General features: G+C 42.2%; 2 protein-coding genes across 2 annotated transcripts in view; one reads left to right on the top strand and one right to left on the bottom strand.

Annotated features, from left to right (window-relative positions):
- The first annotated feature begins 265 nt into the window (after positions 1-265).
- Positions 266-9,751, top strand: DEGS1 (delta 4-desaturase, sphingolipid 1). Its single transcript, XM_082307522.1, has 3 exons — positions 266-421; positions 1,408-2,150; positions 4,431-9,751. Exons 1-3 carry the CDS (start codon positions 340-342, stop codon positions 4,575-4,577), a joined length of 972 nt encoding a protein of 323 aa, XP_082163648.1. The 5' UTR covers positions 266-339; the 3' UTR covers positions 4,578-9,751.
- Positions 9,708-11,160, bottom strand: part of NVL (nuclear VCP like) — a 41,944-nt gene continuing 40,491 nt past the window's right edge. Inside the window, exon 23 of the mRNA XM_082307517.1 lies at positions 9,708-9,795. Within this exon, the coding sequence (XP_082163643.1) occupies positions 9,757-9,795 (39 nt within the window). The 3' untranslated portion in view covers positions 9,708-9,756. The remainder of the gene's footprint in view (positions 9,796-11,160) is intronic.

Below are 11,160 nucleotides of genomic sequence, written 5' to 3'. Positions count from 1 at the left end.
GGCGGAGGCGCCGGCGGCCGAGGGCGGCAGCCGCCACCCGTCCCCTCAGGCGACGGCTTCACCGGGCGCCTCGCCCCGCCCGGCCAGGCCCAGCCTCCGCCGGCGGGCGGGGGGCGAGAGGCTCCGGCGGGGCGGGGCCTATCAGCCCTGACAGCCGGCAGCAGCCAATGGAGAGAGAGGACGGGGCGGTGGGCGGGACGCCCGCCGAGCCGCCTCCGCGGCGCTATAAAGAGCGGTGCCGGGGGGGGGGGCTGCCGGCCGGGTGCTGCGGCGCGGAGCGGAGGGGAGCGGGGCGGCGGGCGGGACGGTTGGTCGGTTGGGGGGCGCCGCGTTGCCGGGATGGGTAACACCGTCGCCAGAGAGGATTTCGAGTGGGTCTACACGGACCAGCCTCACGCCGACCGCCGCAAGGAGATCCTGGGTGAGGAGGAGGAGGAGGAGGAGGGGTGGCGGCGACGACGACGGTGCCGCCGCTCCTTGCCGCCGGCTGCGTGGCGGCGGGGGGGACACCCCACAAAATGGCTGCCAGCCGCCCGCGCCGGGGGGCCCGTCCCTCGCCGCCAGCCCTCACAGGCTCCCGGCGGAGGCGGCGGTGGGGGGGCGGTGCGCGGCCCGGGCCAACGTCGTCCCGGGCCCGCGTGAGGGGAGCGGCGCTGGCCGCGGACGTGGAGGAGGCGGCAGCCGCCGCCTTGGCGGCGCTGGCGGGGGAGGGGAAGGGAAGGAGCGGCGGGGGGGGGGGGCGGCCGGGCGCCTGCGGGGGCAGAGCCCGAGCCCCGAAGCGTGGGGCGGGCGGCGCGGGCTTCCATTTTGAGCGGCGAAGCGATCGCTGAGGGGCTGCGGAGCGGCGGCGGGGGCAGCCGGGGCGCGGCGGGCAGCGGTGCGGTTACCCCGCCCGCCGCCGGGGCTGCCCGCTTCCGCGGCGCCCTTCGTGCGGGTGGGAAAGGAGCCGAGCCGGCGGTAAGGTGCCCGCTGGTCCCTACGGACGGATCGGCCGTCGTGCGTAGAGGTGACGGCGGCAGCCCGCGTGGGTGGTAAATAACCGCGTTTTCGAGTCAGACGCCTGAATCGGACCTGGGCTTCCTTGAGCCCTTTGGAATTGCGGGTGGGTTGTCAGTTCAAACCCCTTCCTTCCTGGGTAGGCTGGAGGTGGCACCGGTGCTTGCCATATACGTGTCTAAGTTGCTGAGCAACAGAAAAATGCTGAAATGATTTAATTCTAAAGGATTTATTATAGCAATAAATGTCCCGAGCGGAAAGGTGGCGTGTTTTCACGACCTTTGCAGAAAAATCCTAATTGGGAGGAAGGGAAGAAATTACTGTATCTGCTTGTGTAATCTAGTTGGGGTGGTTGGCTGTGAGGGGAGCTGCTTAGTAGTTCCTTTTTCATTTAATTTTTTTCCCATCTAGCAAAACATCCAGAGATTAAAGCATTGATGAAGCCAGACTACAACTTGATCTGGGTGGTTGTGCTGATGGTTCTTGCGCAGTTGACTGCATTTTATCTGGTTAAAGACTTGGACTGGAAATGGGTAGTCTTCTGGGCATATGTTTTTGGAAGCTGTATTAGCCACTCCATGACTCTGGCTATTCATGAGATCTCTCACAACAGTGCCTTTGGCAACAGCAAAGCAATGTGGAATCGATGGTTTGGAATATTTGCCAACCTCCCTCTTGGTCTCCCGTACTCCATATCCTTCAAGAGATACCACATGGATCATCATCGTTACTTAGGAGGCGACGGAATTGATGTGGACATTCCTACCAACTTCGAAGGCTGGTTTTTCTGCACCCGTTTTAGGAAGTTCATATGGATTGTTCTTCAACCTTTTTTCTATGCGATTAGACCTCTCTGCATCAACCCCAAACCCATTACTCGACTTGAAATAATCAATTTATTGGCTCAGCTTTCCTTTGATATCGTGATATATTATTTATGGGGAGTCAAATCCACTTTTTACATGCTTGCTGGTTCAGTACTTGGACTTGGGTTGCACCCAATTTCAGGACACTTCATAGCTGAACATTACATGTTTTTAAAAGGACATGAGACTTATTCCTACTATGGGCCACTTAATTTGCTCACTTTTAATGTTGGCTATCACAATGAACATCATGACTTCCCCAATATTCCTGGCAAGAGCCTTCCACTGGTAAGTTTTACTTCAACCGTTATTACTTTTTCTTAAAATAAGCCCTACTTTAACTTGAAAATCAGGAGAACACTGATATTTAGAAGAATGGAAATTGAGAGAGAAAAAAACAACAACAACAAAACCAAAACAAAAAAACCAAAAAAAACCCCTAAAACCCCCCAAAAAACCAAACCAACCAAGAAACACAAACCCAAAACCCAAACAAAAACCAGAACAATTTCTAAGTTGAGTGATGACGGGGGTAATTAGTTACCATTTTAGTGGTATCCTGAACAAGCCTCCAATGTGCTGCTTGCTCAAGCCTCTTCCATAAAAGGAGATGGGAGGAAATGCATGTCTTGCACTTCGTGCTAACTTTAGTTTTCTGTAATTACAACCAGCCTTCTGTTTGGTTTGTAAGTATGTAGAAAAATAGTTAAGAAGTTGCAGATACCCCCAGAGGTTTGTTGTCTCTGTCTTTAAAGTCTTTAAGGACAATATTGTAATGCAGGCTTATGCTTCAGTCTGTTCTATCACTGACATTCTCTGGTGGGGAAAAGAGATGGTTTGAGATATGGCTAACGTTTGTTGTACTGTTGACAAATGTTTAACAGCTTTCTATTTTGGAGCTGCTCAGTTTCCTCTAGTAAGAACCTTTGAACCCTAAATAAGTGTCAGCTGTACACTGACAGAATTAAGGCTTCAAAGCTAAGACTTAGGCCTGTAATAGCTGCATGAGTAGCAGATGTGAATTTTCAAACTGGTTTCTTCCCACTTCAATCTTTGCTGGTTTCTTTTTAGCAGGAGCTTAATTCTTGTTGTATATGTGTTTCCCAATTGGAGCATGGGAACACAGGCTTCCAGGGTTACACCTAAAACTCACCTTCAGTGAAATGTGTTTTTCATCAGACACTAAATTTGCAATTTGACAGCAGCTGTGGTGTTGGTCTTGCAGCTTTGTTATTGCACTTGGTAATAGTCAGACCTTGTAAGCTTGTGGCTTTGGTGGAGTCTAAACTTGATTATTTCTGTTGTCAGTGGTGGAACTGTAGATGAAGTAACTACTCCAGCACTTCTTTAGTGGGGTGGTTAAATTCTGTAATTGTTTTTTTTTGAGACTTTGTTTTTGGCTTTTTTTGTTGTTTTTTGTTTTTGAAAAAGACATGATTTCTCTTATTCATAGATTCCATTTTTCAAATACAGCTGAAGTTGCTTTAACTCACCTTTGATACCTAGATCTGTGCTGGTAAACCAGCATTTCACTTCTTGCAGCAGTACTTCAGTTGTAAAAAGGGAATAATTTTTTTTTTCAAGTATTTAATTGCAGAGGTACTTAAGTAGCTCTGCTATAGGACTCTTAATCCACAGCTCTGATAAGAAAACAAAGCCTTCTTTTAGAACAATGTAGTTAATTTGATTGGACTCTGCTATGCTGTGTGCTAAAGATCATTGAAGTACTGAATACTTGATTCCAGCTGGGGTCCTGGTGAGCTGAGAACAATTGCTGTTGAATAAAAGTATACTGGCTAGATGCACTACTCTGAAGGTGTGATGACAGATCAAAACGATCTTTGGCTCCAAAGCAGGCATGCAAATATCTTGGATTTGTTTGTTGCTTATACAGATTAATATTTTTCTTCTGTCTAAAGCTATGGAATTTAGTGAAAAATTAGTTTTGTTCTGTTCAGGTTTTTAAGGCTTTAGGTGGTTGGCCTTAAATATCAGTAAGGATACCTAGCTGGAACTCCAGCTCTCTTAGTTTAAAACAGTGGTCTAGTCAGCGTGTACATCTGAGAATAAAGTCTTTGGAAGCAGTTTATATTCATTCTTTAATGTCTGCCCTCAGAAAGAAATGGTCTTTTCTTCTGAGTGTTGAGGTTTGAAACTACATGTAAAAACAGCTGTGTTCAACATCTCTTCCTAGAATTTACAACCGCCTTTTGAGTGATACTCATATACCTATGAGTCTGCACTGAACTGAGTCACCCACTTCCACTAGCAACCATACTGCTTGCTTTTGTGAGCTACATCATTCTGTAGGTAGCACAGTGAACGTTAGCAGAGTTTGTTCTGGTTATCTTCAATATGAAAGTTTCACATGAAGTTTACTTAACAACCAGGGAGTTGCTTTTACCTTAAAGAAATTTTCACACAGTGGCACTAGTAGCCTTTCCTGTAGAATCTAACATCTAAAATGAAACTTCTGGTGCTCTACATTAAGTTACAGGTTGAGGATTGTGAAGTTGTCATGATTGGCGCTAATAAAAATAGTAAATAAACCTTGTATCTCCTCTTTAGGTGAAGAAAATAGCAGCTGAATACTATGACAACCTGCCGCAATATAACTCTTGGATAAAAGTACTGTATGACTTCGTGATGGATGACACAATCAGCCCATATTCACGTATGAAAAGGCAATTAAAGGGTGAAGTGAAGCAAGATTAAACTTCTGGCAACCAAAAAAACTTTGAAAAGTCTGCTTGCTTTAAAGTGGCTGGCTGGTATAAGGTCTCTTGCTAAAGATGTTCACCAGTGTCCTGAATTAAGATCTACAGCAACACAGCAATGCATCCTTAAGGATTTTGTAGCAGACTCCTACCAGCTATAACATTCCTCGCAGTCCTCAGATTCATTGGTTTAATGTGTATATGTTTGCCTAAGGATCAGTGTTATATGCATAATGCTAAATCACTTTGTTACAGAATTTACTTTGGCAGGTGTTAAATCTATATAAAATATCTGTCTGACTCTTAGTATTTTAAAAGTTCTCAATGTTGTACGCTGCCCACAACATTCTATTTAGATGACTGTAGTGTTAAAATGCTGTACTTGCCTGTTAATTCTAAACTAACATGATTTTTTTTAACTTAAACCTTCTGTTGAACCTGTTTCCTAACTTATGGGTGGAAGAACTAAATTTGCACAGAAATGTTAAGTCTGCTTTTGTTTAAATATGTAATGTCATCTGAAGCACTGCTTTAAAGTTCTACCTTTTCTACTGAAATTACCTTAAAGGAGCAATCTATTGGAGTGAAATTGGCATCGAGATGGCTTGTGTGACTTTCTTGCAAAAAGGTGAAGAATTGCCAACTTTATGGGTCCCCACCTACTGCCTAAGCTGCTCGTGTTAGCAGATAGCTTGAGCAGCTAGCATTTAGAATTGTATTGTGTAAGCCACTAGGTAACTTAACTGATTAGTTTTTTCATATTTGAAAAAATCTTGTTACAGTTTGGGTTTTTTCTGATCTGCAAAGAAAAAGGATTAGGCTTGTCCTAGTTGGTTCTGCTGTTACCATGGTTTTAAATGCTAACTCAAAATATTTACACTCATTTGGAAATTTGGCTTGTATGGAAAACTGAATCAGTTGAAGCAGATACTGTTCTGGCAAACAAGGCTAGCTACAGCCCGTGACAACTCTATTAAGTGTATTAGTCATTTGTGTACACAGAAAAGTGTTGATAAATGACCTTGGTCGTCCGCTCCGTCCGTCCGTGTGTCCCCCCCCCAATCTACACTACCCTACATAAATACTTGTCTGTCTTTCATATTAAAATGTGGTGAGGGCACAGGTGGTGATACCAGACTTCCTGCTTAAGAAGTTTTAAAATTGGGAATGGAGAATGGATAGACTTGCTGAAGAATGAATCTACATACCTCAGCACAGTATATTTGCCTTCTATCATCTAATGCATTGATGATGGCTTTAAGCTGTCAAAGATGGCTACAAATCACTCTTAAATCTCAAATGGTGATCCTACAGTATGTTCTTCACTTATCTGAAAGACAAAACCTGAAGAAGGTGGAAGTCTCAGCTACTGTCCATGCTGGTCTGCTGTAAGTAACTGAATTTTTAGATGCGTCCAGCTCCTGTACTTTGTGTGGTGGTGTGTGTGTGGTGGTTTTTTTTTTTTTCCTTCCTGCTTGAGAGGAATTTATTGGTACATCTTAACCCTCACTTGATTGCAGTCCTGTTTCTAATGTGAGTTGTTTTTTTTTTTATCTGTGGTTAAGTAGTAGAAATGGTATGAAACTGTGCCAACCACTTACAAAGTGACTTCATTATGATGCCAATAACCTGCTAGCTAGCCAGCATATCGCTCAGGGTATAGTGTAATGTCAAAATATACTTCATCTGGTACCTTTACATGTAATTAAAAAGCAAAGATTAAAGTAACGTTGGGTGAATTTTTGACTGATCCCCTAATGCTGAAGGACTTAAGCTTTAGAGAAATTTGGTATTTTTAAAGCAGATGCAAGAGCAGTTCTATTGAGTGGTATAGATGAACTGTAAAGAATCACTGCCTTACCTTTCCACTGGGAAGAAAACTGATTTTGGCTGAAAGACTTGAATAGGCTTAACAAGCTGCAAAACAGTTTCTTTTTAAGCCACTTCTCCATGACTCTCTCTCAATTTAAGAAGCGAATGGTGTAATTAAATCTCTTTGATAGCTTGCCATAGCTGAATGAAGGATGGAAAGTGTCTCCAGAAAGTTTTACAGCTAAAAGCTAAAGTTGAGAAATTGCTTATCTGAAGTACTCATCTAGGATAACTGAGAGCTCAGAGGTTAACTTTCATACTTGGGCTTAGTTACCTGTTTCATAGAATCACTGATGCCCCTTACTGTCCTCCCAATAGGCAGTGCAAGTGTGAATTCCTGCTTTTAAACGTGACTGAAATTACCATCTCTCTTGTTTTAAAATAGCAAATACTGCTTTAAGGGGTCCTGGCTATGATCTTCTCTTCCAACTCTTGATTATAAATATTCCGTTTTCACCTTAAGAGCTGCAGAATAGTGGGGAATTCTGAGGGAGATATCTATGCTTGTCATCATCTTTCTGAAACACGTGCTACTGGCTACCTTTTGGAGAACACATACTGGCTAGGTTAGTCTGAGCCAGTGAGACTTAGGTTTGGATTTAAACCATGGTCTCATTCTTGCTAGCACTGGTAACTACCATTCTTAGGCTTATAATTCCTGTGTGATACACAAGAGGCTTCAGCATCTAACTTCAGTAGTAGGGATTTAGCCAGAAGCAGATCATCTGAAAGTTAACCTATATTGCAGCATCATTTCATTCCTAAAAAAAAGTTAGAAGCGTTTCTGAACCACTGGTAAAAGGAATTAAGACCAACTGGACTACTTAGCTTGTGTTCGATATATTCTAAATTAATAACCAATTTTCTCCAGTCATACTTACAATGTGGTGCTTAGTCCAAAGGCATGGCACAGAAATAAGAAACATGAAAATTTATTTAAATATATATATGAACCATCTAGTTATTGTTTTTAAGGAATTAAATAGTTTTCATTAATGCTATTAAAATATATCGGGCAGAAACAGGCTTGTATAGTTTTTGAAATACATTATCTGAAAGTTGGAGGAAGCTTTGACTCACCAGTGAAGAACAAATTAAACCTAAAGAGCATTAAGAACCCTGACAGTTAACCTAATTATATATTTTTTTAATAAATCCATTCAGATGGAATGAGTTAATTTTGTCCTTTATACATGATTGTTAGGGTTTGTTCCTTTCTGCGTAACTAAAGCATCTTACTAGTTTGTCAGTTTGGCAAACCTCTCCTTTATGTGAAGTCAGCCAGGAGTTTTACTGTCAAAACACAGCTGACTTTAGGTCAGCAGTGTTAAACACTTCATCCAAGTATTTTAGCTGCAGTTAACTTGTGCAGAGCTCTGAATCCCCTTCAGGGCTTTCAGAGTAACTTGAGAATAAACTGCCTTGCATGGCTTGTAACACAGACAGACACACATGCAGCACTCCCCTATTATTTGAAGCTGCTTAAGTGGAGTAAGTAATGCATCCTGGAGTCTGATGATACTAGGCATGAGTTTTCCCATAGGACAGGCGTGGGCATATTCCTCTTTCAAAACAACTCTTGCCTCTGGCATTCTTGTTTTGCTGTTGAACCTGTCTGTCCCACAACAGTGGCCAATTAACCTGTGTTAAATGGGTGCATGTCTCTGGCTGCAGAGCTCCATACTTTCAGATCCAGGACAAGACTTCCTACCTGGAACCAGATGCCAGTTGGAAAGTAGTTAAGACTTTTGGTTTCATATCTCAAAATTCCTCTGGTTAAGTCTTTAAATATAGCCAGCAAGCATGTAACACATTTAAAGTCTACAGATGTTGAGAAATGGATCTGTTCTAGGTAAGCAGACACTGTTAGATAATGAGCTCAGATGAAGTGGCATGCCGCAGTACAACTTAAAGCTGCTCATGCCTTATTTAATGATGGGGTTCAATAAACAATAACATCAATGCTATAGGTTGCAGGCTGCCATACTAAACTTGTTGGACAAACAGAAGAGTTGCTCTCGGGTAGTGATCTTGCATATGTGGTCTAAGACACAGCTTTTGGAAAGTGTACTCCTCTGTAATTTGAAAGAGTCTCAGACTTAAGGCAAAGAAAGTTATGCTGTTTTAGCTTGCACATTGCAAAGCACAGGAGCCACTTCTGGGTCTGCCAAGGTTGCCTCTCTAAGGTCCTAGGAAAACAATCGGACAAATAGGTGTGTCTAAATCACGTACATTGCCTTTAGTATAGCAACCTGCAACTCTATGTACACAATTCTTTCCTCTCAATCAATCAAATCCTCTATTTCACAATCAAGGCTGCAGTGGTATACAAGACTTCAGTGAGGACAAAAATGTTGAAAAAGTTTCCTATTTAGCCAGGAATGAAGACAGCATATCTTTTTTTTTTTTTTTTTTTTTTTTCTTCTCTCCTGCTGACAGTTCCCTGCACTGCCTCTGCCCCTGAAGTTAGCATCTAACGTGCTCTGGGACAGAATCATTATTGTGATTTAGATATGTGGCTAGCCTCAGGAAAAGGGAGAGAAGAATGGCATGATGAACAATTTCTTGGTCTTGTCCCAACAGAAACAAGATGACTAGAGGGAAAACCTCCTTTAGGCATGTCTGCTAGGAGGGACAGTAGCTGCATATGCAGAACAAAGTAGTGGTCTCTGTATTGCATGAAAAGGCTTGTTCCTTAAAGTGATTCCCATTTTCTATGTACAAGTACAAGGGATCGTGCAATTTATGTCTTATCAAGTTTTTTTTTTTTCAGTGATAAGTACTATAGTCTAGGCAGAATTTCCCACAAGAAAAAGTAGCAGTGTGGGTGCAGCACTTCCTTGTGTGAACAAATAGAGGTTAGTTGCCTACCCTTGTCTGCTCCTTGATGCACATGTAGCCCAGACAAGGTAAGAGAACAGGATATGGACACTTGACTGATCTGGGGTTTTTCTGCCTTTCAACTTAACTTCAGGTTTTCTTGTAAATTCAAACCCTCCTGCACCCCGCTTCCTCTTCCACTCACTATCGCGTGTTAAGGAGAATGATCATCAGACACTTTGTATATTAAACATATGTTTTGTGTTAGAACTCTTGACAAGACTATGTTGTTATTAATACTTTAATAGTAATACTGTTATTGCTACTACTTGAACAGTATTTCCTCCTTAGTCTTGCCTTGCAAGTCCTACCTTGCTTTCTTGCTTCGTATATACACAGGAATAACACCATCATAACAGGAAAGGAGGAGAAAATTCTTAGGTGAATATGCCAGGGCTTGAGGACTTGACTTGTTCATAAGCTCATCAACTGCAGCTATCCTTAAGCATTGTAGCAGGATTTTCCTGTACGTATCAATAAAGGAGAAATCATTCATGTGGTTATTTTCAACTGTAAAGAGTGGCTTGCTTGGCACATCTTTCTCCCAAGAAAAGATGACAAATATTTCTAAATTGTATCACTGGAGTTTCACTGTTAGTAGACTTTTTTTTTATTCCTGGTTAAGTTTTTATATAGTTTATTTGTTTTGAAACCAATGCATGCCACAGGCAGGTAAAACACAGTGACAGCCTTCAGAATTATCTTATCTAAAGGTAAAATGGCTGACAGTTTCAAAATGGATTTTTGAGATGGCATACACTGTTTTCATGGGGCTCCTGTTGATTCTTTTTTCACTAGTCATCTCTCAAACACTCAAGTGAATTGAGTGTGTTATTGTACTCAAAGAGTTCACAGCTTACTTTGACACAGTTGTAGCTTCCTATAAAGCAAAAAAGCCTTTTATTTAAGAAAGGTAGTAAAAGAAAACAAACTGTAAAGTTGTAGAGCTAAAACAGGAAGAGGTTTATGTAGCATAGGCGGTTCTCGTATAGCTCTGTACATGACATCTAGTTGTGATTTTACATTAAAATTAGTCACTTAACTGATCTGTACTAATTGCACTGCCTCACAGTAATGAACATCCACAAGTGAAACTACTCGGAGATAAAATGATGATCCTTCATCTTAGATTTCTGGGAATCACAGAAATTCCCAGAGCTCCAAGCCTGATTTACAATTACAAGCAAACACATCATCTTCTGCTTTATCTGCAGGGACTTCATTTGTTAGTCGTATGGGCCACACCGAATCTCAGGCTTCGCTAGAAGAGGGAGGGAATATCATACCACCTTGTGCAAAAATCACACTGGTAAGAACAAGCTGCCACGAGTGTCAGTATTTTTAAAACACAAGTCTCTGGTGATTAGTTATTTGCAATAGCCTTCTACATTCACTTTTGGGAAAAATGTGCAAGATCTTTTGTCAGATGGCAATTCAAAGAAGAATTGAAGTTGTAACGTGCTGTTCCAAGGCAAGTCAGACGAGGTTAGATCAGGCTGTTCAGGGTCACATCCTCCCTCTTAAATGTTGAAGCAAATAAATGTTGCTTACAAAAGCTATTTTGCTGTTCTATATGGAGATTTCATTACTTTAAATAATTTTTAAAAGTTTGGTGTTATCAAACTTAGCAAATTTATGGAAAGTCTTTCAGCAGAAATCATCCATTTCCTGTTCTGGTCCTTGACTGATGCAGTGCACTTAGGAAGAAGAAGACTGATCAAAGATAGGAACTGAGATTAAAGAACTTCATAGAATCATGACAATGGTAAAAAAAGGCATGAAGGCTAGTAGGTTTCAGAAAGCAGTTGCTCAGTATCTATCTGTCACAT

The sequence above is a fragment of the Platalea leucorodia genome (assembly GCF_965183815.1).
Source record: "Platalea leucorodia genome assembly, chromosome: 3".
Lineage (NCBI taxonomy): Eukaryota > Metazoa > Chordata > Aves > Pelecaniformes > Threskiornithidae > Platalea > Platalea leucorodia.
This window is presented reverse-complemented; position numbering and strand designations above follow the sequence as displayed.

What these genes read in the sequence shown, in the direction of transcription:
- DEGS1 (XM_082307522.1), top strand. Translation starts at nt 340, where the DNA reads ATGGGTAACACCGTCGCCAGAGAGGATTTCGAGTGGGTCTACACGGAC. An exon ending in CCGCCGCAAGGAGATCCTGG is followed by an intron (nt 422 to 1,407) that starts GTGAGGAGGAGG and finishes TTTCCCATCTAG; the next exon opens with CAAAACATCCAGAGATTAAA. An exon ending in CTGGCAAGAGCCTTCCACTG is followed by an intron (nt 2,151 to 4,430) that starts GTAAGTTTTACT and finishes TCTCCTCTTTAG; the next exon opens with GTGAAGAAAATAGCAGCTGA.